General features: G+C 37.4%; 1 protein-coding gene across 9 annotated transcripts in view; it reads right to left on the reverse strand.

Annotated features, from left to right (window-relative positions):
- SYT14 (synaptotagmin 14) overlaps positions 1-23,052 on the reverse strand; it is a 202,131-nt gene extending 179,079 nt beyond the window's left edge. For 2 of the 9 annotated variants that reach the window (XM_078356414.1, XM_078356413.1), the window contains exons 1-4: positions 22,812-23,052; positions 8,586-8,640; positions 7,791-7,806; positions 6,125-6,222 (exon numbers count right to left, since the gene is read on the reverse strand). In XM_078356414.1, coding sequence (XP_078212540.1) covers positions 6,125-6,222; positions 7,791-7,806; positions 8,586-8,640; positions 22,812-22,838 — 196 coding nt within the window. In that variant the 5' untranslated portion in view covers positions 22,839-23,052. Of the gene's footprint in view, positions 1-6,124; positions 6,223-7,790; positions 7,807-8,095; positions 8,301-8,585; positions 8,641-16,384; positions 16,861-21,999; positions 22,759-22,811 lie in introns of those variants that run through there. The other 7 variants (XM_078356411.1, XM_008985281.5, XM_002760561.6 and 4 more) reach the window with 5 other exon arrangements.
- Between the last annotated feature and the right edge of the window lie 576 nt (positions 23,053-23,628).

Below are 23,628 nucleotides of genomic sequence, written 5' to 3' on the forward strand. Positions count from 1 at the left end.
CCTATGTCAACAATCATCAAGGCTTTGCTCTCAGATGAGTTACAACTACTCACTTGAAGAGGTTAATTGATGAGTTTAAGTTATTTTTAGGATCATATTTGAAAGAAATTGTAAAGGTCACCTAGACTAGTGATGAGTAGCATTCAAAAAACCACAGCTGGCCAACCTAGCTTCAAGACGGTCTTTGATTCAAATGGGAGAAAAGACTGGAAAGCTGGTTTTTTTGCTACGATTTCTCAAGAATGCTCAGATGTTTATCTTTTAATGGTTTAAATAAGTTACTTCCTTTAGTCAAGGAAAAACACTGAAGGTAATAAATTTAAACATTCTATAAGTTTTCCCAATGGATTCAGTAAAGTCATTTTTATTTTCAATGTTTAAAAAGAGGCATATATTTATTTTTCCCAAATTGAAACAACAAAGTTAACCACTGATAATCTCCTATTCTCCAACCACTAAGATACTTTTTTCTGCAATTTCCAAAAACAGATTGTCATTCATACTGGGATATTACATGATGATTTGTGAATACTCAATAAATGCCATAAAGATGGATTTAGTACATAAAAATACTAACAGGCCAGGACAACACATAGTCCTGTGCCATAAAACTACAAATCACCTTCCGGGTTAATACAACTTGGACATATTAATATATTAAATATATACATTTGCCTGTCTCAGACATACCATTATTTTAATTTAGGTTCACAAAGACATAAAAGATCTAAAGTAATAAATATAAAAGGAATAGAATTTTAGGTAATGGAAAGTTTTGCATAAAAAGAGGAGCTGGTTAAGAATAAAATACACTATGTAAGCAGATGCTTTTTTTATTGAGATAAAACACATATGCCACAAAATTTACCAAAGTGCATAATTCAGTGTTCTGTAATATATTCTTGGAGTTGTGCAACCACTATCTAATTTCAGAATATTTTCATCACTCCCCAGAAAAACTCATATTTATTAGTAGTAACTCCCTATTTTTCCCTCCCCCTAGCCCTGGCAACTACTAATCTATGTTCTGTCTCTACGGATTTGTCTATTCTGGACATTTCATATGAATGAAATCCTATTTATATGATATGTGGCTTTTTGTATATAGTTTCTTTCACTTAGTATAATGTTTGCAAGGTTCATCAATGTTGTAGCTTGTATCAATAACTCATTCCTTCCAATGGATGAATAATATTCCATTCTGTGAACATGCCACATTTTATTTAATCCATTCATCAGTTGATGGATATTTAGGTTGTTTCCACTTTTGGCTATTAAGAATAATGTTAGGCTGCTTGCAGTGACTCATGCCTGTAAACCTACCACGTTGGGAAGCTGAGGCAGGGAGACTGCCTGAGCTCAGGAGTTCCAGACCAGCCTGGCCAACAAGGCGAAACCCCATCTCTACTAAAAATAAAAAAAATTAGCTGGGCATGGTGATGCACACCTGTAGTCCCAGCTACTCGGGAGGCTGAGGCATGAGAATCACTTGAACCTGGGAGGTGGAGGTTGCAGTGAGCTGAGATCATGCCATTGGACTCCAGCCTGGGCAACAGAGTGAGAGAGAGTCACAGAAAAAAAAAAAAAAAAAAAGAGAGAGAGAGAGAAAGAAAGACAATTAAAAAAAAAAAAAACAGAATAACCTTTCTATGAATATTCATCTACGAACTTTTATATAAACATATGCTTTCAATTTTATTGGATATAAACCTAGGAGTATAATTGCTAGGTTATGTGGTAATTCTATGTTTATTTTTTTTAGGAACTTTGAAACTGTTTTCTAAAATTGCTGCACCATTTTACATTCCCAGCAATAGATGGGAGTTCCAGTTCCTCCACATCCTCACCAACACTTGTTACTGTCCATTTTTAAGATCATGCTTAGTTAAGCAGTTAGAAGAGGATTACAGAGTATCCTTTTAGTCCTATTTTGTTTATTTCCCCCAAAAAGTTGCCAAAGAAATAAAAAGTATAAACAGAAAAGATTTAAAAATGATTATTATTTGCAGATGACATAACTGTCTACAGAGAAAACCCAAAATATCTATGGATATATTTAAATAGCTTAGCAATATGGCTACTAATTTATAAAAGTTAACTGCATTTCTATTAACAGATTTCATTTACTATAGCAGCAAAAAATCATGAGATATCTAAACATAAATCTAAAAAAAACAAGATTATAATTTTCAAAACCTTATTGAAAGGCATTAAACAAATTCAAAGATACACCATGTTCAAGAATAAGAAATCTCAGTACTTTAAAGATACCATCACCACACTGATCTAGAGATTCAATGTAATTCTTATTAAAATTCCAAAAAGGCTTTTTAAGGAACTTGACAGGCTGATTCTAAACTTTATATGGAAAATCAAAGGTGCAGAAGTAGTTATTACATTACTGAAGAAGAAAAATAAGAAGGATTTGTCCTAAAAGACAACAAGAATCACAACACTCTAATAATTAAAATAGTAATGTACTGTTAGGGAATAGATTGATTAATGGAACAGAAATAGACTAACTTGATAAAAACTCCACAGAGGTGGCAGAGGTGGCACTGGAGATCAGTGGGAAATGTTTGGAATATTTAATAAATTGTGCTGGAACTACTACCTAACCATTAAAAATGAAATTAGGTTCTTAATCATATAAAAATCAATTTCAGATGGATAAATAACATAAATATGAAAAGCAAGTCTAAATCTCTCAAAATAACGGAATTGCTATGATCTTAGGGGTGAGGAAGGATTTCCCCAAAACATCTCAAAAAGCACTAGAAAGAGAAAGAAGGGAGAAGGGGGAGAAAGAGAAAAGAATGAAAAGAAAAAAATATTAAGAAGTTAGACTAGGCCAGGCGCAGTGGCTCACGCCTGTAATCCCAGCACTTTGGGAGGCCAAGGCACGTGGATCACGAGGTCAAGAGTTAGAGACCATTCTGGCCAACATGGTAAAACCCCGTCTCTACTAAAAATACACACAAAAAAAATTAGCTCGGTGTGGTGGCGCGAGACTGCAGTCCCAGCTACTCGGGAGGCTGAGGCAGGAGAATTGCTTGAACCTGGGAGGCAGAGGTTGCAGTGAGCCAAGGTCGCACCACTGCACTCCAGCCTGGTGCCTAGTGACAGAGTGAGACTGTTTCAAAAAAAAAAAAGAAGTTAGACTAAATTAATATTAAAAGCATACCATAGACACTTCTAGGTATCTATCAAAAAAAAAGGAATCTGCCTAACTCTATGCCTCCAGTTTTATTTCTCCAAAACAAGAAGGAAAAAGTAAATCTATAGGCAGGGCATGGTGGCTCACACCTATAATCCCAGCACTTTGGGAGGCCAAGGTGGGCAGATCACCTGAGGTCAGGGGTTTAAGATGAGACTGGCAAACATATCTATTAAAAATACAAAAATTAGCTGGGCATGGTGGTGCATGCCTGTAATCTCATCTACTTGGGAGGCTGAGGCAGGAGAATTGCCTGACCTCAGGAGGTGGAGGTTGTAGTGAGCCATGATCATGCCACTGTACTCCAGCCTGGGTGACAAGAGCAAGATTCCATCTCAAAAAAAAAAAAAAAAATGTAAATCTAATAGAAACTATATCCTCAGAATAATTTGAATACAGAGAATGCTAATACCTCAAAATAAATATGAGTAAAAACAGAAAACTTACCAAATCATAGGGTACAATCTCTCATGCTCCCACCCAACCCAAACATCATGGAAAGTCTTTGTTGTAAACAAAGGAAAAGAAAAACTACCAGAAAGACAGAAGAGAGAAGACAGGAATGGGGGGCTAAAGTCAGTGTGTAACTATTCCCAGAAAGTAAAGTCCATGTTAAATCTGAAAATACTAACCACAACAATAACAAAACTGAGTAGATGAGAGCGCAGCCTACAGGGAAGGAATTCTGAAAGTACATGTGAGCTAATGGGGCAAGCATAACTTAAAGGGGTAGTTGGGCAGTCTTTGTACATAGCTTCTGTAGGAGGAAAAAAAGGCAAAAGGGAAAAGGCCCTTCAGCTATTGGATAGTGAAGGGGAAGTGAAACAAAAGGGGATAGGGTCCTAAAAGACAAAAGACAATCACAAAATCAGAGGATTCACAACCCCTTTCCCTCCAAAACAAAAATACAAAAAAAAAACCAAAAACACCTTATTACATCTTTCCATATCAATCTCCCATTCTACACAGCCTTAAATTTTCTCACTGAAGTCACACCTTTAAGTTATATACCTACCTCTAGAAGAAATGTATCTAGATGATCACCATTAACATACATAAAGCATGTAAGACTACGGCAAGGTGAGCACTTTATAAGGGTAGATTGATAAATGGAACAACATAGGTCACTGTACTTCTTGGGCTCACTGAGTCACTAACATTTCTCAGCCTGTTTTGAAGTTATTCTAGAAGTAGCCCTGTGACTGAATTATTGACGTGGGAATCTTAAGAAACGTACTTTGCTTCCAGGCCTATCCCATAAAAATTTCCTACATACAATCTTCCTTTCCTTTTTTTCCCCCACACTTCCTGCTTAATGAAGAGAACATACTAACCTCCAAAGCTATGCGCTAAACAGGCCAGAGCCACAAGCTAGAAGCCTGGATCCCTGAATCACTGCTGAAAGAGTGCTCTGTGGCAACTAGAAATACCTGATTCAAACTTCACAAAAGAAAGAAATAAACCTCTATCCTGTTTGAGTCATCATTTGTTTGGGGTTTGTTTGGTACAACAGCTAACAGTACCTTGAGTAATACGATGTGTTGACTAATTATTTCCTAGGGAAGCAGAAAAATCTCTTCTAGGGAATACAGAAGATGTATACTTCAACATAGGGGGAAGGGTGGTAGCAGAAGAAATAAGAATGACAGAGAAATGGTTCTGAACCACGGTTAATGAGGAGGTGAGATGGGTGCTTACAATTTGAAAGAAGGGAAATTTTAAGGTGAAAACTGTATAAAAGAAGAAATAAATTATGACATAATATGGCTTTACTGCAAACAATACTGATCATAAAAACGTACACTCTGAAAACTCAATCAAAAGTGAAAACTATACTAGGGAAATGAGATTTGAAGAAATGCATGGGAGGGTAACTTGCTTTCTAGTTTCACAGGTCCACAGAGAGAAAGAAATTTTGAACCAGGATGGTTTACACCCAGAGTCTCACCCACACACAATATAAATGATTTAGATAATGAGACTTTTGAACTGATGATATTCAGATGATATTTTAGACTCTGAGTTGATGCTATAATGTCTTTGTAGATCAGGGTAAGATACTTTTTTATTTTAGGTATAATGAGAATCCACAGAAAAATTTCAACCAGCAAAGTAGTTGGCTTGATTTACATTTTTGAAAATCACTAATACTGAAAGGAAATAAAAATGCAAGTAGGGAAACCAGTTAGGAAACTATGACAGTGATCTAAGCAAAAGAAGATAGAGAGCCAGACTACAGTAACAGCAGCAGGATGAAAAAAGAAGATAAATAAAAAAATACACTTTGCAGGTAGAACTGATGGAACTAACCAATAAATTACACATGGACAATAAGAGAATGAGAGAAATACAGGATGATTCTTAAGTTAGAAGTTGAGTAACTGGGTAGATAGTGCTATTTATTAGTTGAGATGGAGAAAACTGAGAAAGGTATAGGCTCAGGTAAGAAAATCAAGACTTGCATTTTAGACATGTCAAGTTGTTATTCTAACAGACATCCAGATAGAAATATCAAGTAAGTCATTTGATAAAAGAGCAGGGAGCTCAGACAGCCAAGAGCTGGATTCATAAATTTGTGTGGCATTTAAAACAACAGAACTAGATAAAATTGAACAGAGGAAAAAGATGTAAAAATGAGTGAGCCCAGGACAAAACTCTTGGTACATGACATATTCAAAGGTCTGGCAGAGGACAGAATTTAGCAAAAGAGACAGAAACAGCCAAAGAGGTAAAAAGAAGTTGTGGCGGAGTGCGGTGGCTCACGCCTGTAATCCCAGCACTTTGGAAGGCCAAAGCAGGCAGATCACCTGAGGTCAGGAGTTCAGGAGTTCAAGATCAACTTGGCCAACATGGTGAAACTCTGTCTCTACTAAAGATAAAAAATTAGCCAGGTGTAGTGGCACACGCCTGTAGTCCCAGCTACTTGGGAGGCTGAGGCAGGAGAATCGCTTGAACCCAAGAGCTGGAGGTTGCAGTGAGCCGAGATAGCATCACTGTGCTCCAGCCTGGGCAACTGATTGAGACTCTGTCTCAAAAAAAAAAAAAAGTCATGACATCTGGCTGAGCACAGTGGCTCTAACCAGTAGTCCCACCATTTTGGGAGGCTGAGGTGGGCAGATCACCTGAGGCCACAAGTTCGAGACCAGGCTGGCCAACATGGTGAAACCCCATCTCTACTAAAAATAGAAAAATTAGCCAGGCATGGTGGCATGCACCTGTAATCCCAGCTACTTGTGAGGCTGAAGCATGAGAATAGCTTAAACCCAGGAGGTGAAGATTGCAGTGAGCCAAGATCTCGGCACTGCATTCTAGCTTAGGCAACAGAGAATTTGTCTTTGGAAAAAAGAAAAAAGAGAGAGAGAGAAAAAAGGAAGTTTTGATGTCAGAGATGTCATTTCATTAGAATCACTGATGTTGCTATAATTATTCTACTTTACTTTTTTTTTTTGAGACGGAGTCTCACTCTGCCACCCATGCTGGAGTGTAGTGGCACAATCTCAGCTCACTGCAATCCCTGCCTCCTGGGTTCAAGTGATTCTCCTGCCCTATGATCTACTCTACAGAAGTCTAGCATAAAATGCAAAAGCTTTAGCCCATAACATTAATTCCAAAAATATTCAAAAACTTATGAAATATCCACTGTACTGAATGTCAAGAGGATACATAAACAGAGATTCAGACACTTCCATGACATGGCTATGGTATGAAGAACTATTTTAAATGCAGAATTAAAATTCTATAGATAAATGGAAAAGAGTGAATAGGCTGGACTAATAGAAATCTAGGCAAAACATACTTTGAGAACTACCTGGATAGGAATAGAGACAGCAATAAAGAACAGCAAAAAAAAAAAAAAAAAGCCATGATAAAAAAAAGATATATTCAGACCATCCTCTATCCTTATCTAATTTTCTCCATCGTAGTTTTCTCATTTTTGTTTTCTTACTTCTAGCTGTCTCTGTTCTTGTCTTGATTCTCTTTTCACCTGACCACAGCTTTAACAGCTTTTGATTCCAGCTGGTCCGTACTGTGTCTTTTGCTATCCTAACAAATTAAAAGTTTTAAGAAGTTTTAGAGGGACTGGGTAATAACCATAAAATTATTTTAAACATTTTTAGTAGTTCTGGACTTACATATATTGCAGAAGGCCACAAATGTTTATGTAGAGAAATAAAACGATGCATAAATTTGGCTATCCCCTACCTCCATTTTAGGTAAGAAGCACAAATCAACAATGGTTATAGCATGAGAATCAATCATAAATTTGAGATTTCATGAAACTGACTTCAATTTCCTCCCTTGTGGTATCAGAGGAAAGGTATATGGAAAAACTATACTTTAATAAAGGAAGAAGATTTTAAAAACAGCTATTGCATGCAATGACTCACAGATAAACTAGTATGACCACGTCAATAATAGTCACATAAATTCACCTAAAAAGGATTAAAAATTATTTCAAGTCTGAAGAAGGTGAGGCTTTTCAGAGCTATCAAAGACTTACTGAAAATATGCTAACATTTTCCTGCCATGCTTTTCATACCTGGGTATCACAAATAATGACACTGCCCCAAACTTCCTTAGAGTGAAGTCTCTATATTAGGGATGAGAGGAGTGCTGTCAGTTGGCTAGACTCAGGAGGGCCAAGTGAGTTTTGAAGAGAGATGCAAGAAAAACAAGTGCCCCAAGTTTAAAAAGAGACAAGGGTAGTCCATTTTTGAGGACTTCTTCCCCTGACCTCCCCAGGAATATCTTTTCTTCATACCATTTCATAGATTTGTGATTATTTACAAGGAGTTGTGGGGACTCCCAAGGTTCTCCTGATTCTTCCAAATCTAGAGAATACCTGATTCTTTGCCTCCCACCTAGTAACTGAATTACCTTTCCTGGGGCCACTTTGTTGAACCACCCAGTTGTCAGGTGGCTCCTTCTAAGGAAGCATAGACAGTTGTTGGTGTCAAAAGATGTTGTGGTCTTTGGATATGTTCCCGATTTGAATTTCAACCAACTCCTCACATCTCTCTGATGGGGTACAGTAATAGAACAGAAGTCAATGGGAGATCAGCATGCACTCAGATTCCAGATTCTGAAAGGGAACAAAAATCAAACCCACCATTCTTTGCCTCTTCACCATGTCTAACAACCAATATGCTAGAAACCAGGCTTTATCAGCCCATCAAAACTAAATATAAAGCAACAACTCTCAATAATCACATAAGTAATATGCACTTTATAAATGCTTAAGTCATTAATACAAATATTAATATTTACTAAAATTTATACTTTATAAATACAAATTATCTGCCATCCTAAAATGTATTACACCCTTTGAAAGTATTCATTTAGTATTTAAATATCCAAGCAGAGCAACAATTTACCTTTTCTAATACAGATAAGTTCATGTACTCCACAGGTTCTCTCTCCACCTGTTAAAAAAAAGTTTATTAGAAGTTAAAAACATAGAAAGTAGCATGAATTTGACTGTTACAAAGAATCATTTTAAATTAGGACCTAAAAGTGAGCTCAGAAAGTTTCCCCAATCCTTCTCTTCAGACTTAACTAAATGATATGATAGCGTGATATCAGAATTTTCTGGAACAATCCAGAAATTAGGTCTTAGGAAGCCTCAGAATGAAGACACTTCATTCAAATACGTGATTTGGAATGGCAAGCTTCTGAACAGCAGAAATCATATCACCATTTCCCAAGGATCTCGTCACACCGTCTAGAAGGAAACACCGCAAGAGAGGACCCACTTTCATATCTGAGCCTTAACATATACAAATAAGTTATTGAAAGGTCAATGCTGTAAAGTTACTATTTTATCATATATACTCATATTATATATTCTCCAGCAAGCCACCATTATAAATTTGTTAAACAAATGTAATAGTATGATAAACACAAATTTAACTTTAAAAATTACTTTGATTATTCTTTTTTGGAAAGTCTTTTGTAATATTTCTTTTTAAAAAATCTCTACCTATTGGGCCAAAAAAACCCAAAAATACAGAAAGTGTAGAAATATATAAAACTTCCATGTAAACATCACAAAGTAAGCACCTGAGCTACTACAAACCAAGGCAAGGACCAGAGCTTCGCTGGTATCCCAGGAGTCCCTTTACTCATCTTCCCAGGCACTACTCTGAGTCCCAGAAGTGCCTAATCTCCTGAGTGCTATCATTACAGCCTGGTTTTGCTGCGTATAAAATTTATACAAGTGGAATTGTTAAGTGGGCATTTTTGAGTCCTATTTCTCTCAATATTAGGTTTGAAAGATCAATCTATTTTGTTATTTATAGTTGTGACTCATTCCTTTTCATTTCTGTACAGAATTCCATTCTGTATAGAATATGTACATATATTCATGCATACATATGCATAAATTTCAGTTCTACTGTTCATAAACATTTGGATTGATTTGGGTTTGCTGTGACTAATTCTGCTATGAACCTTTTTATGTAATACATGTCTCTTTGTTTCCCACATGTGTGCCTTGCCTGCCTTTCTTCTAAATGTATTCCTATGAGAAGAACAGCTGGGTTTATGGGTCAAGTGTATGTTTAAAAGATAATGGCAAATGGAATGGATAAAGAAAATATGGTAAATATATGCAGTGGAATACTATGTAGTCCAAAAAAAAAAAGAAGAAAATTCTGTCATGTGCAACAACAGGGATGAACCTGGAGGACATTATACTAAATGAAATAAGGCAGACACGGAAAGAGAAATACTGCGTGATCTCACTTGTATGTGGAATATACAAAGTCGAATTCACAGATGGAGAATAGAATCATGGTTACCAGAGGTGGGAGGGCAAAAAAGAATCGAGAGAGACAAGACAGGAAAAGTGGGGATACTGCAAAGGGTACAAAGTTTCAGACAGACAAGAAGTTTTAGAGATCTACCGCATAGCATGGTGACTACAGTTATTAATAATGTGTTGTATATTTCAAAATTGCTAAGAGTAGAGCTTAAATGTTCTCACCACAAAAAAGGTAAAATGACTGATATGTTAACTGGCTTGATTTAATCATTCCACAATGTATACATATATCAAAACATCACATTGTACCCCATAAATACATACTTTGAATATTTTAAGAGTAATTTTATTTATTAATTACTACTATATAGATGTATTTCCTTCACTCAGAAGCATGTCACTACTTCAATGTAAGCTGAAAAATATTCTGTAGTGTTCTGTATGTGTATGACCTTATAATTATGTTGTGAATTACTTTTAAACTTTGCCCTAACAAAAATATTAAATAATTTAATCACTTTGGTTTATCATAGAAGCTTATTATAAACAGCTCAGTTATAAGAAACAAAAATGTCCTACAGCAATAACATAAGAAGTAAAAACTATGATATCTGCTAAAAAAAAAAGTAGGTCATCTGAGAAGCAAGCTAAAAAACCTAGAAAATAGTATTTCTATCACCAAAGTAGGTTAGATCTTCACTCTGACTTTGTTGTAACAATGGCATTGCTTCTTTATTATTAAAAATACAGAATAATCACTGATCATCAGGAAGATAGGCTTTGCAGGAAGAAACAACTAACTTAAAGCTACGGTTATAAAAGAATTATTCAGCAAAGCCCCAGTGTAAAAAAACAGAGTGTTAATTGGAATATTACCAGTGACCACAGATCACTTGGTGAAAGGTTAGAATGAAATATACCTACAGACTACAGTTCTTTCAAATTGAGGAGATTCTAGTCCAATGAATGGATAGTTACCTAATTATAACAAAAAACTATTTTTCAGACATCAGAAAGGTCATGTAATAACAATAACATAATCATAATGTATTAACATATTAAGGCATATGATGTTTTGATAGGTTACTTAGAAATATTTGTTCTCTGTACACATTAATGCATATTCTCTAGAAGTTACACGTGCAACTTAGTTTGAGTTGCATCATTATTTCACATTAAAAGGCTGTACTGTTTAAAGCCTGTAATGAGAACTAAACTCTTCCCCATATTTAATATAAATTGATTAGGTTTTACCACACACACCAATGCTGTAACAGCATTGCTTTTACAAGGCTTAGCATTTACACTAACAAGAAAATCTTCTATATTCTAAGCTATTTCTCAAGACTGCAGAATGACAATGAAAGCTAATTCCCACTTACAAAAGCATTCAATTTATCTATATCATATAAAAGAACCTCAGAAATTTTTAAGTTACCCAAATAATCACATTTCTAATTTACAGTCAATTAACTTCCACCTTTGTCAAAGTACTCCCAAAAGTCACACAAGCAAAAAGACTATGCACAATATTTTTTTGATATTTTCCCCTAAATTCTAACCAACAAATAAGACTTCACTGATGTACATGTGGGACTCAAAAGCAATCACTATTCTTATTGAAATGAACAGGAATACTAAGGATACATAAATTCCAGACCATAAAATAAAATTCAAGAAAACCCTGCTTTTAAAAATACAAAAGAAGAGGCCGGGAGCAGTGGCTCACACCTGTAATCCCAGCACTTTGGAAGGCTGAGGTGGGTGGATCATGAGGTCAAGAGATCGAGACCATCCTGGTCAACATGGTGAAACCCCGTCTCTACTAAAAATACAAAAAATTAGCTGGGCATGGTGGTGCGTGCCTGTAATCCCAGCTACTCAGGAGGCTGAGGGAGGAGAATTGCCTGAGCCCAGGAGGAGGAGATTGTGGTGAGCCGAGATTGCGCCATTGCACTCCAGCCTGGGTAACAAGAGCGAAACTCTGTCTCAAAAAAAAAAAAAAAAAGAAATACAAAAAAAGTCAAATGAATTTATCACATTATTGGAAACTGAAATTCAGTGTTCCTTTTATCCCTAATCCTTCCTAAGACTGGGAGGAGTGTAAGGAAAAAATATACATTCTCTATGTAAAATGTAAATTTTTTAATGTATATATCTGTTTGAGAGTCAAAGGCTTAAATACTTTTTCAGTCTGAAATATGTCGTACTTTGTACAAATTTTATGTCTTATTTTGTCTTGAAAAGTAAATCTGAAAAGTTTCCAAAAGAAATGTTAAATTTGTAAGCAGGAGGCAAGAAAGACACTGCAGGCATGCCTTGACGTAGGTGTGGGGGTAATCCAAAAAGAGGGGTACTGCTTTTAACAGTGTAATGCACAAGAGGGAATGATTATTTAAAGTAGTCAGCCAGCATCTTTGGAAAGAGATTAATTAATCTTCCACTAAAATAAATAATCACCCCCAAAATGAATTCCTATATAAATACAATTTTCCACACATCAAATTTAATTCAAGAAAATGAACACTAGGCCACCATATTAGAATGACAGAATAAGACACTAGAGCTCAGAAATACATTTGTCTAGCTCATTATTGCATAGATTAATGGAGGCCCCAAAAGTTAAATTTGCTCAAGGTCACTAGTCAATTGTCAGAAAAAAAAAATAGAACATTATGTTTAATGTATTTTGGAAAGTAAATATTGATTTTTCTTCATTTTTATGAAAAAAACGAAAGTTATGAAATTGTTTTCCAATCCTTTAAGGTAATTTAAATAGAACTGCATAAAAACTATACTTGGAGATAATACTAGCACTGCATTTGAAATAGTCATCTAAGCAACATGGAAAGGAGAAGCAGACAGAAAATGACAAGCTTAGTCAAAGTTACCATCTTTTCCCTCAGGCAAACCCATGTAGCAGCATAACGTAAACTGGCATAATCCTCTACAACTGGCATAAGGGGTGTAAGAGAAAATAGATGTGTGTGGGCACACACGTATGCATGATTATGTACATGTGTGTTTGTATATGAATGTACACATAAGTGTGAGTATGACTGGAAACTGGAGTTTTTAAAATAAACAAGAGGATCATTACAACATATGTACTTGCCCAAGTTTACAGAAGTGAAATGTGTATTACGAGGCAGCCCCATTAAAATACATCCAGGTACAGGCATACCTCAGAGATATTAATGGGTTTGGCTCCCAACAATTGCAATAAAGTGAATATCGCAATGAAGCAAGTCACACAAACTTTTTGGTTGCCCAGTGCATACAAAAGTTATGTTTACACTAGACTGTAGTCTATTAAGTGTGCAATATCATTGCATCTTAAAAAATGTTATGTATCTTAACCTAAAAATAGTTTGCTACTAAAAAAAAATTAATGATTGTCTGAGCCTTCAGCAAGTCCTATCTTTTTGCTGGTGAAGGGTCTCACCTTGATGGCTGTGGACCCATCAGGGTGGTGGTTGGTGAAGGCTGGGGTGACTATGGCAATTTCTTAAAATAAGACAATGAAGATTTACCACATCAATGGACTCTTCCTTTCATGGAAGATTTCCCTGTAGCATGCAATGATGCTTCACAGCATTTTACCCACAGTAGAACTTTAAAAACTGGAGTCAATCCTCTCAAACCCTATTGCTTATTTATCGACTAAGTGTATATAATGTTCTAAACCCTTTGTCATTTCAACAATGTTCAGAGCATCTTCACCAGTAGATTTCATCTCAAGAAACCACTTTGCTCATCCATAAAAAGCAACACCTCATCCGTTCAAGTTTTATCATGATATTGCAGCAATTCAGTCACATATTCAGGCTCCACTTCTAATTCTAGTTCTCTTACTAGCTCCACCTCATCTTTAGTGGTTTCCTCCACTTAAGTCTTGAGCCTCTCAAAGTCATCCATGATAGTTGGAATCAACTTCTTCCAAACTCCTATTAATGTTAATATTAATGGTATCTAGAATGATTAATCCTTTCCAGAAAGTTTTCAGTTTCCTTTGCCAGGTTCATCAAAGGAATCACTATCTATGGTAGCTAGAGCCTTACACAACATATTTCCTAAATAATAAAACTTGAAAGTCTTAATTAATCCTTGATCCATCAGCTGCAGAATGGATGTTGTGCTAGCAGGCAGGAAAACAACATTCATCTGCTTGTATGTCTCCATCAATGCTCTTGGGTTAGCAGATGCATTGTCAATGACCAGTAACATTTTTAAAGGAATCGTTTTTTCTGAGCAGTAGGACCCAAGAGTGGACTCAAAATATTCAATAAGTCATGCTGTAAACAGATGTTCTATCATCCAGTCTTTGTTATTCCGTTGATGAAGCATACACAGAGTACATTTAGCATCTTTCTTAAGACCTCTAAGATTTTCAGAATGCTCAATGGGCACTGGCTTCCACTTAAAGTCACCAGGTGCATCAGCCCCTAACAAGAGTCAGCCTGTCCTTTGAAGCATTGAAGCCAGGCATTGACTTCTCCTCTCTAGCTATGAAACTCTTAGATGGCATCTCGTCTAATAGAAGGCTGTTTCACCTACAATGAAAATCTGTTGTTTAGTATAGCCACCTTCATCAATGATCTCAGCTAGATCTTATGGACAACCTGCTGCAGCTTCTCCATCAGCACTTGCTGTCTCACCTCACACTTTTATGTTATGAAGATAGCTTCTTTCTAAACCTTATGAACCAACCCCTGCAGGCTTCCAACTTTTCTTCTGCAGCTTCTTCACTTCTCTCAGCCTTCACAGAATTGAAGAGAGTGAGGGCCTTGCTCTGGATTAGGCTTTGGCTTTAGGGAATGTTGTGGCTGGTTAGATCTCCTATCCAGACCATTCAAACTTCTCCCTATCAGGAATAAGGCTGTTATGCCTTCCTGTCACTCATGTGTTCACTAGAGCAGGTAGCACTAGTAATTGCCTTCAATAACTTTTCCTTTGCATTCACAACTTCACCTACCAGCATGAAAGGCCTAATTTTTAGCCAGTCTCAGCTTCTGATATGCCTTCCTCACTAGGACTAATCATTTCTAGCTTTTGATTTAAAGTGACAGACATGTGACTCTTCCTTTCACTGATCATTTATAGGGCTATTAATTATTGTGCCTAAGAGAATAGGGAAGCCTGAGGAAAGGAAAAGAGACTGAGGGAATGACTGGTTGGTGGAACAATCAGAACACACACAACAGTTATCAACTAAGTTTGCCATCTTATACTGGCATGGCTCATAGAGCCCAAAACAATTACAAGAGTAACATCAAAGATCGCTGATCATGAATCACCATAACAAATATAATAACAACGAAAAAGTTTCAAATATTACAAAAATTACCAACATGTGACACAGAGACACAAGGTGAGCACATGCTGTTAAAAAACTGTGCCAACAGATTCATTCAACACAGAGTTGCCACAAACCTTCAAACTGTAAAAAATGCAAATTTGTAAATTTACAGTAAAATGAAGCACAATTAGGTTTGCCTGTACACAAAAATGAAATTAAACCCAAAAATTTAGTTCCTTTTAAAAGGATCTAAGAGTTCTTTTCAAATTCAGCTGTATTTTGTCTACCATGTTTATTCTGACCATTAGCCTAAATCACAATTTACAGGTTCTACTTATTTCTTCTTGGTCAAACACTGAAAGGCTACTTTAGAAATGTCTTAAATTCCATCTCATCTAAAGATTATTCTCCAGCATATGTATTAGTCAGAGCCTTTAAATGATCACCTAACTTACATTTGTAAACTCTTTTATAGCTAATTCTTATGCAGACACCTATACTGTACATCATAAGCACAAAACTATTAATGCTACCAACTCCCCCAACCAACATAATCCACTTAGACCACAGTCACTAACCTCTAAACATCTTTTAGTTTTGTCCATAATTAGATCATTCAAGGAACAATACCAGTTTTGGTCACCAGTTTCAAACACAGTGTTGCATAAAGATCACTGCTTCTGAATTGAGTCAGACCTCAATTTTAAAGTCGGCAACAGCTAGTGCTGTCTTTGTAAACCTTGTGCTTGTCACTTAATCTTTGGAGTAAGTAAAAATAATAGCTAAAGTAATTTGTAAAATGGTAATAATAACCTCAGGACAGAAAATAGCTTTCATCTTGTATACTAGTTCTGATGGACTGGTAGTATCTGCTGGAGTGAGGGTGGAGGGTAGTGTTGCCAAGGATTCTGAAACCAAGTCCACAACTGGCAGGAAAAAAGATGTCTTAATAAAACAGATGTCTACTGCAGACAAGAGAAGGAGGAGCGGTGCTACTCATGACAAAAACTGAATATATGTTGCCTGGCCCATGGCAAGCACCCAAAAAATGTTCATTCCCTTTGCATTCTTCACCAGTAGAATATAAAATTCAAAGAAAACTTACAGTTCAGGCTCTGGAGGATGTTTTCTTCGCTTTTACAGTTATCACTGAATTTCAAACATTCTGCCACGTAAATACTCCAAAATAAATGTTAACTTTCTCATACTTCTTAACCTGTCCTCTTTTTTGAATTTTTTCTTAAAAAAAAAAGAGAAAAAAAAAACCTTTATGCCTCCAACCCTCTGGGAGTTATCCTCCCAAATTGAATTCCTTTACTTTTTGCTATTGTTATGCAATTACTGTAGAGTTAAAATAGTCTGAATAAGTCAAATCCTTTCTACACTTTTATAAACTCACTTTATCTATGATATTTCTATTAAATAGCAGCCTACACTTTGAAACACATACCACCCCACCAGCATCACATAATATAAACTAAGTCTCGAATAAACAATATCTTAGAGCACTTTATAATTTTCAAAGCATGCTATGGTATTTCATTTGATCCATATAAGTTCCTATGAATTTATTCAATAGTCTTTTCTAAGAGGTATGAATTTTATCTTACAAAATTAAATTTACTGTTCACAAATTAATCCATTTTTCCAACTTTACACTACTTTTTAATTCAATTCATTTAGTCAATTATGGTTTTGACTGCTAGATGCTCATTAACGAAACACCATAAAACCTTATGTGCTCACAAAAAAAGGTGTTCTACTTAAGTGAATTTTCTAGTTAACGGAGAATAAAACAAAACCTTTCTGACTTTTGCACCAGATCGTGTTTTAAAGCTACTAATATGCATTACTGCATTAAGTTCAGAATATCAAAGATAATTTAATATTCATTAAAACTTCTCTTAATGGCTCAAAATATTACCTTGAATACCAATTCTAATACGCTCCTAAAATATGAAAATAAGAAATTGTTCTGAACACATATGTGGCTCTTAAAAATTTGTTCGTAAAATCCTAATAACAGTTTCCTGAGTTGTCACTATTTTCTCCTAAAAAAGGGTAAATCAAGGGTTCAAATTTAATATAATCATTTTACTCAAAAGCTTGAAATGTTTTATTTGTAGTGGTTTGTTCAGTCTTACATTATTCATATATAGGCACTTTCATATTAGGTGGTAATCGACTAGGATTCAGGGGGAAAAAAATAAAAGAATAAAGTCAGCTAACCAGAAATAAAATTCATGAAAAAAATCTATTATGTTACCATACATATACTCTGTACAAACATAATGTTTTCAAAGAAACTGATAATGCAAATATTGTTATTCAACAAATATCAAATTGTATAAATTAAGGCAGTATGTGGTTCTCTCTGCTTTCCCCGTTAGTATGCTCTGCGACAATCTCTCTTTTTTCTTTTGAGACAGCATCTTGCTGTCACCCAGGCTGGAGTGCAGTGGTGCAATCTTGGCTCACCGCAACCTTCGCCTCCCAGGTTCAGGTGATTCTCCTGCCTCAGTCTCCCCAGTAGCTGGGACTACAGGGATGCGTCACCATACCCAGCTAATTTCTGTATTTTTAGTAGACACAAGGTTTCACCATGTTGGCCAGGCTGGTCTCAAACTCCTGACCTCAAGTGATCCAACCACCTCAGCCTCCCAAAGTGCACTGCTGCATTCTAATACAAACTTAAAACAACAAAAAATGAAATACAATTATATCTCTAATGTTCCCTGTGTGTTTCTAATTTTGTTTAGCGAGTTAGAAAAGGAACCTTGAATAAACTGTAAATTACTCAAAAGTAAATCTACTGGATTTTTAAACTAAATATTTCAAATGGCTTTTGAAAGTCTAAATTTGCCTTAGAAATCTTAGAGCCAAAAGAAACCTTAAAGAACATCTCAGAATTCTTCTCATTATTTTAAAAATAGAATATATGTATGTAGCAAATTATAAGGTACATTAAAAAAAGTAAATGCACCATATATACACACATATACATACATACACAGATTCCAGCTAGTTTAACTTTACATTTGTTAAAAATGTTACTCAGAGAAGTTAAGTAATCAAAGTTAATATAGTAATGTAACAAGTGTTTATTTTTTACTGTGACGAAGTTTGCAGTCTTCTAATATTCTAATGGAAGATACAGAAAAATGTGGACTGAATGAAGGAAGGGCAAGAGTTAGATCATCAAGGACTCACTTCATCTCAAGGTTTTAAAAAATTCAGATTTGCATTTTATAATACAAAGACAATTAGCACTACTTTGGAAAATGAATTGGAAGGAAACTTAACACTGGAAAATAAGAGTACTTAGGAAACTAATCCAAGTCTCTTAATGAGTGATAAGGGCATAAACTAATGTGAAGACACCAAGCAGCACAAATTGATTTGAGTTGTAGACTTGGCAAGACTTAGTGTTCAAACAGGACGTGGGAGGTGAACTGTGAGACAAGGTAGGTGTCCAGGTTTTTAACTCAGATACCTGGTTACTTAAAAATACCACTCAGATAGTAAATCTGCACAGAGCAGGGGGTAAATTTGCATGGAGGCTGGATTTGGTGACTGTGATGACAACTTTGGGACATTGTGAATATTTTTAGCTAAACATTTTTGATTGCTGAGAACACCCATGTGAAGGTATCTGGCCACTATTTGGAAATACAAGTCAGAAAAATTCTGTGTTAGAAATATGCTTCTTGGCAGTGGCATAATCTACAATAATGTACAGCATTCCACAAAACAATCCAAGAAACTTGGCTTGAGTTCATACAAAATACAGCTGCCTCGCCATATCTGCAGGTTCAGCATCTATGGATTTAACTAACTGTGCATGGAAAATGTAGTTAGGCCTACAGTGTTTGTATGTGTACTGAATATACACAGACTTTTTCTCTTGTCATTATTCCCTAAAGAACTATTTACAGAGCATTTACATTGTACTAGGTATTACAAGTAGACTGGAGATGATTTAAAGTATATGGGAGGGTATGCACAAGTTATATGCAAATATTATGCCATATGATATAAAGAACTTGAGCATCCTCAAATTTTGGTATCTGCAGGGGACCTGGAACCAATCTCCCCCATGGTTACCAAGGGACAACTGTATTCAGGTACTATATAAAATCTAAGAGGACAAAAGTGAATAAGACATTAACCTCTAGAAATTTACAGACAGGAAAAACAAATTTGTAAATAAGTGATTACAAAATTGTTCGATGTATGCAATTACAGCAGTGTGTATAAAGCAGACAATGGCAACAGGGTTAAGAATGGAAGCCACTCGAACTTAGGTCAAGTACATGAAGACTGAGAGGAGGAAATTTCAAATACAACAAAAAGAGTCAATACTATCAGATTGACAGAAGTCAACACTAGAAGAATTAATATGCTGGATAACAGTAACATCACATCAAGTTCTTTATAGGCTAGGGTACAACAATGATTCCAAACCTGGGATTGCCAGACCACTAGGCCCACAGTAAGGATGTGCAACTACTTTCATCAATATTTCAAAATGCCTTCTAAAAATTACACCTTTATGCGTAACTTCTTTACCTCTGACTGGAATTATGTTAGCTCAATATGGTAACTCTATCATCTTATATTTGTCTTTTTTTTTTTTAGTAGTAGTTACTCATCTGATAAAAGGAGGAAATGAATAATTACTTTGTAGAAAAAAATCTTGTTTGTAAAATAGGAGGTTTACACAGAGAAGGAAATAAAAACAATCCCTAGTACTTAAAGTCTAGACTCAAAGGCTAAAACATTGAGCCATAGCTAATGAGAGTATGCTTAGCAGATAAACAAAAGACCTGTTCAGTTCAAAACGTTGGTTAGCTAAGCAAGGGATTGCAGGAACATGCCTTGAGAGTAGTCCAGCTAAAAGAGACTGTGGTTTTAGTAGATTATAACCTTGCTCTGAGCTAACATGAAGCTCCAAAAAAGCTATTCTAATACTAAGTTATATTAATAGGATTATACACAAGTGAAGGAGTGGTATAACAATTTTAATGTATGCTATTCAACAGTATAACTGGAATGAAATGATGCACTACTATACTCCAAATTTTAAAACAAACAACTACAGATCCTCCAGAGGAGGGAAGTGGGTATTTTACCCAGAAAACACTCCAGAGCTGTCTTCGAATGGCAGAAGGGATATCATATATGGAGAGAATAGTGGGATTTTAATTTATTGCTACAGAAAGCAAAACTAGGATGGGTAGACAGATGTTAGTGAATGGCAGATATTCGGCCAAATACAAATATGTTATGAATATGAGAATTACTGCCTAAAAAGCAGTGTTAGACTCATCATCATTTAATGTTTTTATACAAAGGAAAGATGATCCATCTCTTAGCATTCACACTACGTTGTAATTGCATGTTTAAAATTATCTGTCTTTCCCAATAAAACATGAACTCTTTGAGGGAAGGATTACAGTCTTATTCATCTTTTTGGCACCATGGAATCTAGCAATGAACACTGTATATAGGTACCATACCAAAAAAAAAGCGGGGGGCATCTATCGAATTAATAGGTGAATGAAGAAACTGGTTGTTTTAAGAAACACTTCACTGAAAAGATAGCTGTCCTTTTGGGCCCCTAAATTTCTAAGATGTCCTTAGTACAGAGTTTCATGCAGAACTCATTTTACTCCATAACACAGACTGGAGAGGGTATGCATAATGAATCTACTTTACTATGTGATAAGGAGCACAGTTAGACTAATTCGAACTGCCATGTTTATCTGAAGTGCTAATATTAATTATAGTTTCTTTGCCAAACTAGAAAAGATATACTTCCTGATCTTTGTATTATGAAACCTCAGGCAAATGCTTCAGTATGAAAATAGGAGAGTACCTCAAACACAGAAGAATCTCCAGAATGTCAGGATTTAAAAAAATCTTACTCTTTAAACATGTAAGTAGTAGGCAGAGCAAAATGCCATCAGGTGACATGGAAAAGGAATCAGTAACATTTAACTGCCAGAAGAAAGAAAGGAAGGACTAAGAAAAAAAATCTGAAAAGATTTTAAGAAATTACAAGTTAGAGCATCATATCTGAATGGTATCTAGCTGAAGGATTTTCCTCATGTTCTGCCTAAACCTTTCTACCTTCGCGGCTTCACAAGAAACTCTACCCACAAACTAGCTGGAAAAATAAAGTACACAATGTAAATCAGTGGATTTGGTTTCTTGATTTTCAACCTTTGGTAAAAGGACGGTGAGGAAAATAAACATTGAAAGTACTGCTCCAGATAACAGGAATACCACAGATTATTCCCCACCATTTTAACTAAAGTAGACAACTGAAACTGTATGAATGTGTGTCTTGCATATAACAGGTACTCACTCTCTTAAATAAAAAAGATAAACACACAGCTAACTCTGTTTTGGAGTCCACAGGATCTGACAAAAAGAAGTCCCCAGAGATGCATGCTACCAGTGATTGGTCACCTAGAAGGGAAACGCTTTAAAAAGTTTTATTTAGGAACACACATTCAATTTAGACAAATAATGATAACAGGTACTCTGCATAGCTGTACAGATGAATATGGATACACAGGAAAAATTTACAAATTACTTTCACTGTTTGAGTAAATCTAAAAGACAGGGCCTATGTAATCTTTCACATAAACAACCTAGACATGTGAAGTTAATTTTCACAATATCTTTCTTAAAGACAAGGCAAAATATACATACTTGGTCCCAGTTACATGTTTCTGGAACAAGAGAAAAATACATTTTAGTGTCAACGACCTTACCTAGGAACTTAATTTTTATTAAGCTGCTTTTTGAAATATGAACATTGTTGGCACTATAACATTTCACAGAATGATATTTGCAGGATTCTAAGAATGTGTGCTTGTTGTAAAGACGTATTTACTTCTTTTCATGGAAAAAAACAGTTTTGAGTTGGGGGGGAACAAAACCACTTGAGGAGGCCATTAACCTAACCCCAATTTCCTGGACCCCTACAACAGCAAACAGAAGGGGAACAGAGTGCAACCCAGTCCAAGTGATTAGGAAGGATTAGGAAGGGGACAAAAAACTGGACTCTCAGTTTCGCAGGAAGGCAGGTATTGCGGAAGGACGTTTTGCCGCGGCGGGGGGCAAGGAGGGTGCAGAAGGAGCTCTCCGTGGCCCTTCGCTCTTCCCAGCCCGTCCCACGGGGTCTGCAGGGCCGCAACCCGAGCCCCACTCCGCGCAGCCGGCAGGAGGCGGCGGCCCGGGTGCTGTACCTGCCCGCCAGCCCGCTCTGCTCCGCGTGCGACCGCCGGGAGGCCGGTGAAACCGCGAAGGCCGGGACGAGCGAGCCAGTCGAGCCCCGCGTCCCCGCGGAGCCGCTCCGCCCACCCGCCTCCCGAGACGCGGCCGGGACCCCCGCACGTCCTCAGCCGGCTCCAACCCTCAGGAGGCGGCTCAGTAAGTGCCTCGGCCTGCCGGCGCGCCTCCGAACCCCCCGCCAGCTGGGCGGTCCCCGTCCTCGCTCCCAGCCGTCAGCCTCCACTTACCTTCAATCGCCATGATGTGCTTGCCATGGACCGCACCAAGTGGATGGTGGGGGAAGCGGGGCGCGAGGGCGGGCGGAGGACGCACGGAGGCCGCCAGCGAGAGGGGCGGGGCCCGGCCCGGAGTCGCCCGGCTGCGCGGCCGCGAGGGGCGCCGCGGGCGGGGCGAGGGAGGGGCGCCGAGCGCCGCGAGTGCCGACCGCGGAAGAAATGGAACCTTCCCGGGGCCGCCGCCGCCGCCTGTGGCGGCACGTGACGCCGCCCCGCCCCCACCCTACCCCTCCCCGCCTCCCCCACCGCGCCTCGCGCCGGGATTCTAAACAGGTGCCCGACCCGGACAGCCATAGGCCGGCGCCCGAGACCCGTCCGAGGCGCGCCGAGCTCGTAGTGGGGGCCCGGGCCCAAGCTTCCTGACTCCGGGCGCCCAATGGTCCGGTACTTGCAGTAAACGGAGTCGAGGAGGAGGCGAGTGGCAAATGATGTGGTCAGGACCATGGACAGGTCTCCTTGGTTGAAAAGTATTCCCACCCACTGACTCTCTCAGATTTGGTAATAGGAAGGTCTGTTTAGGTTTGGTTTTGTTTTATTTTGTTTTGTTTTGCCCGAATCAGCCACATGCCGTCTCACATCTCCGCTGTGAAGTGGAGAGACAGCAAGTTGGCAAAAAGCAAAGAGGAGAGAGGAATCCTGAGCACAGCAGTGTCTCTTTCTCACACACAAACACACACACAAACACAAAAACACACCTGCACGCGCTCACGTCACCCCATAGCCTGGCTCTTGATAGACCTTGCTGCCACCCAGAGCTTGGTTTACCTCT

This window comes from Callithrix jacchus, chromosome 19, assembly GCF_049354715.1.
Source record: "Callithrix jacchus isolate 240 chromosome 19, calJac240_pri, whole genome shotgun sequence".
In the NCBI taxonomy this organism is placed as follows: Eukaryota; Metazoa; Chordata; class Mammalia; order Primates; family Cebidae; genus Callithrix; species Callithrix jacchus.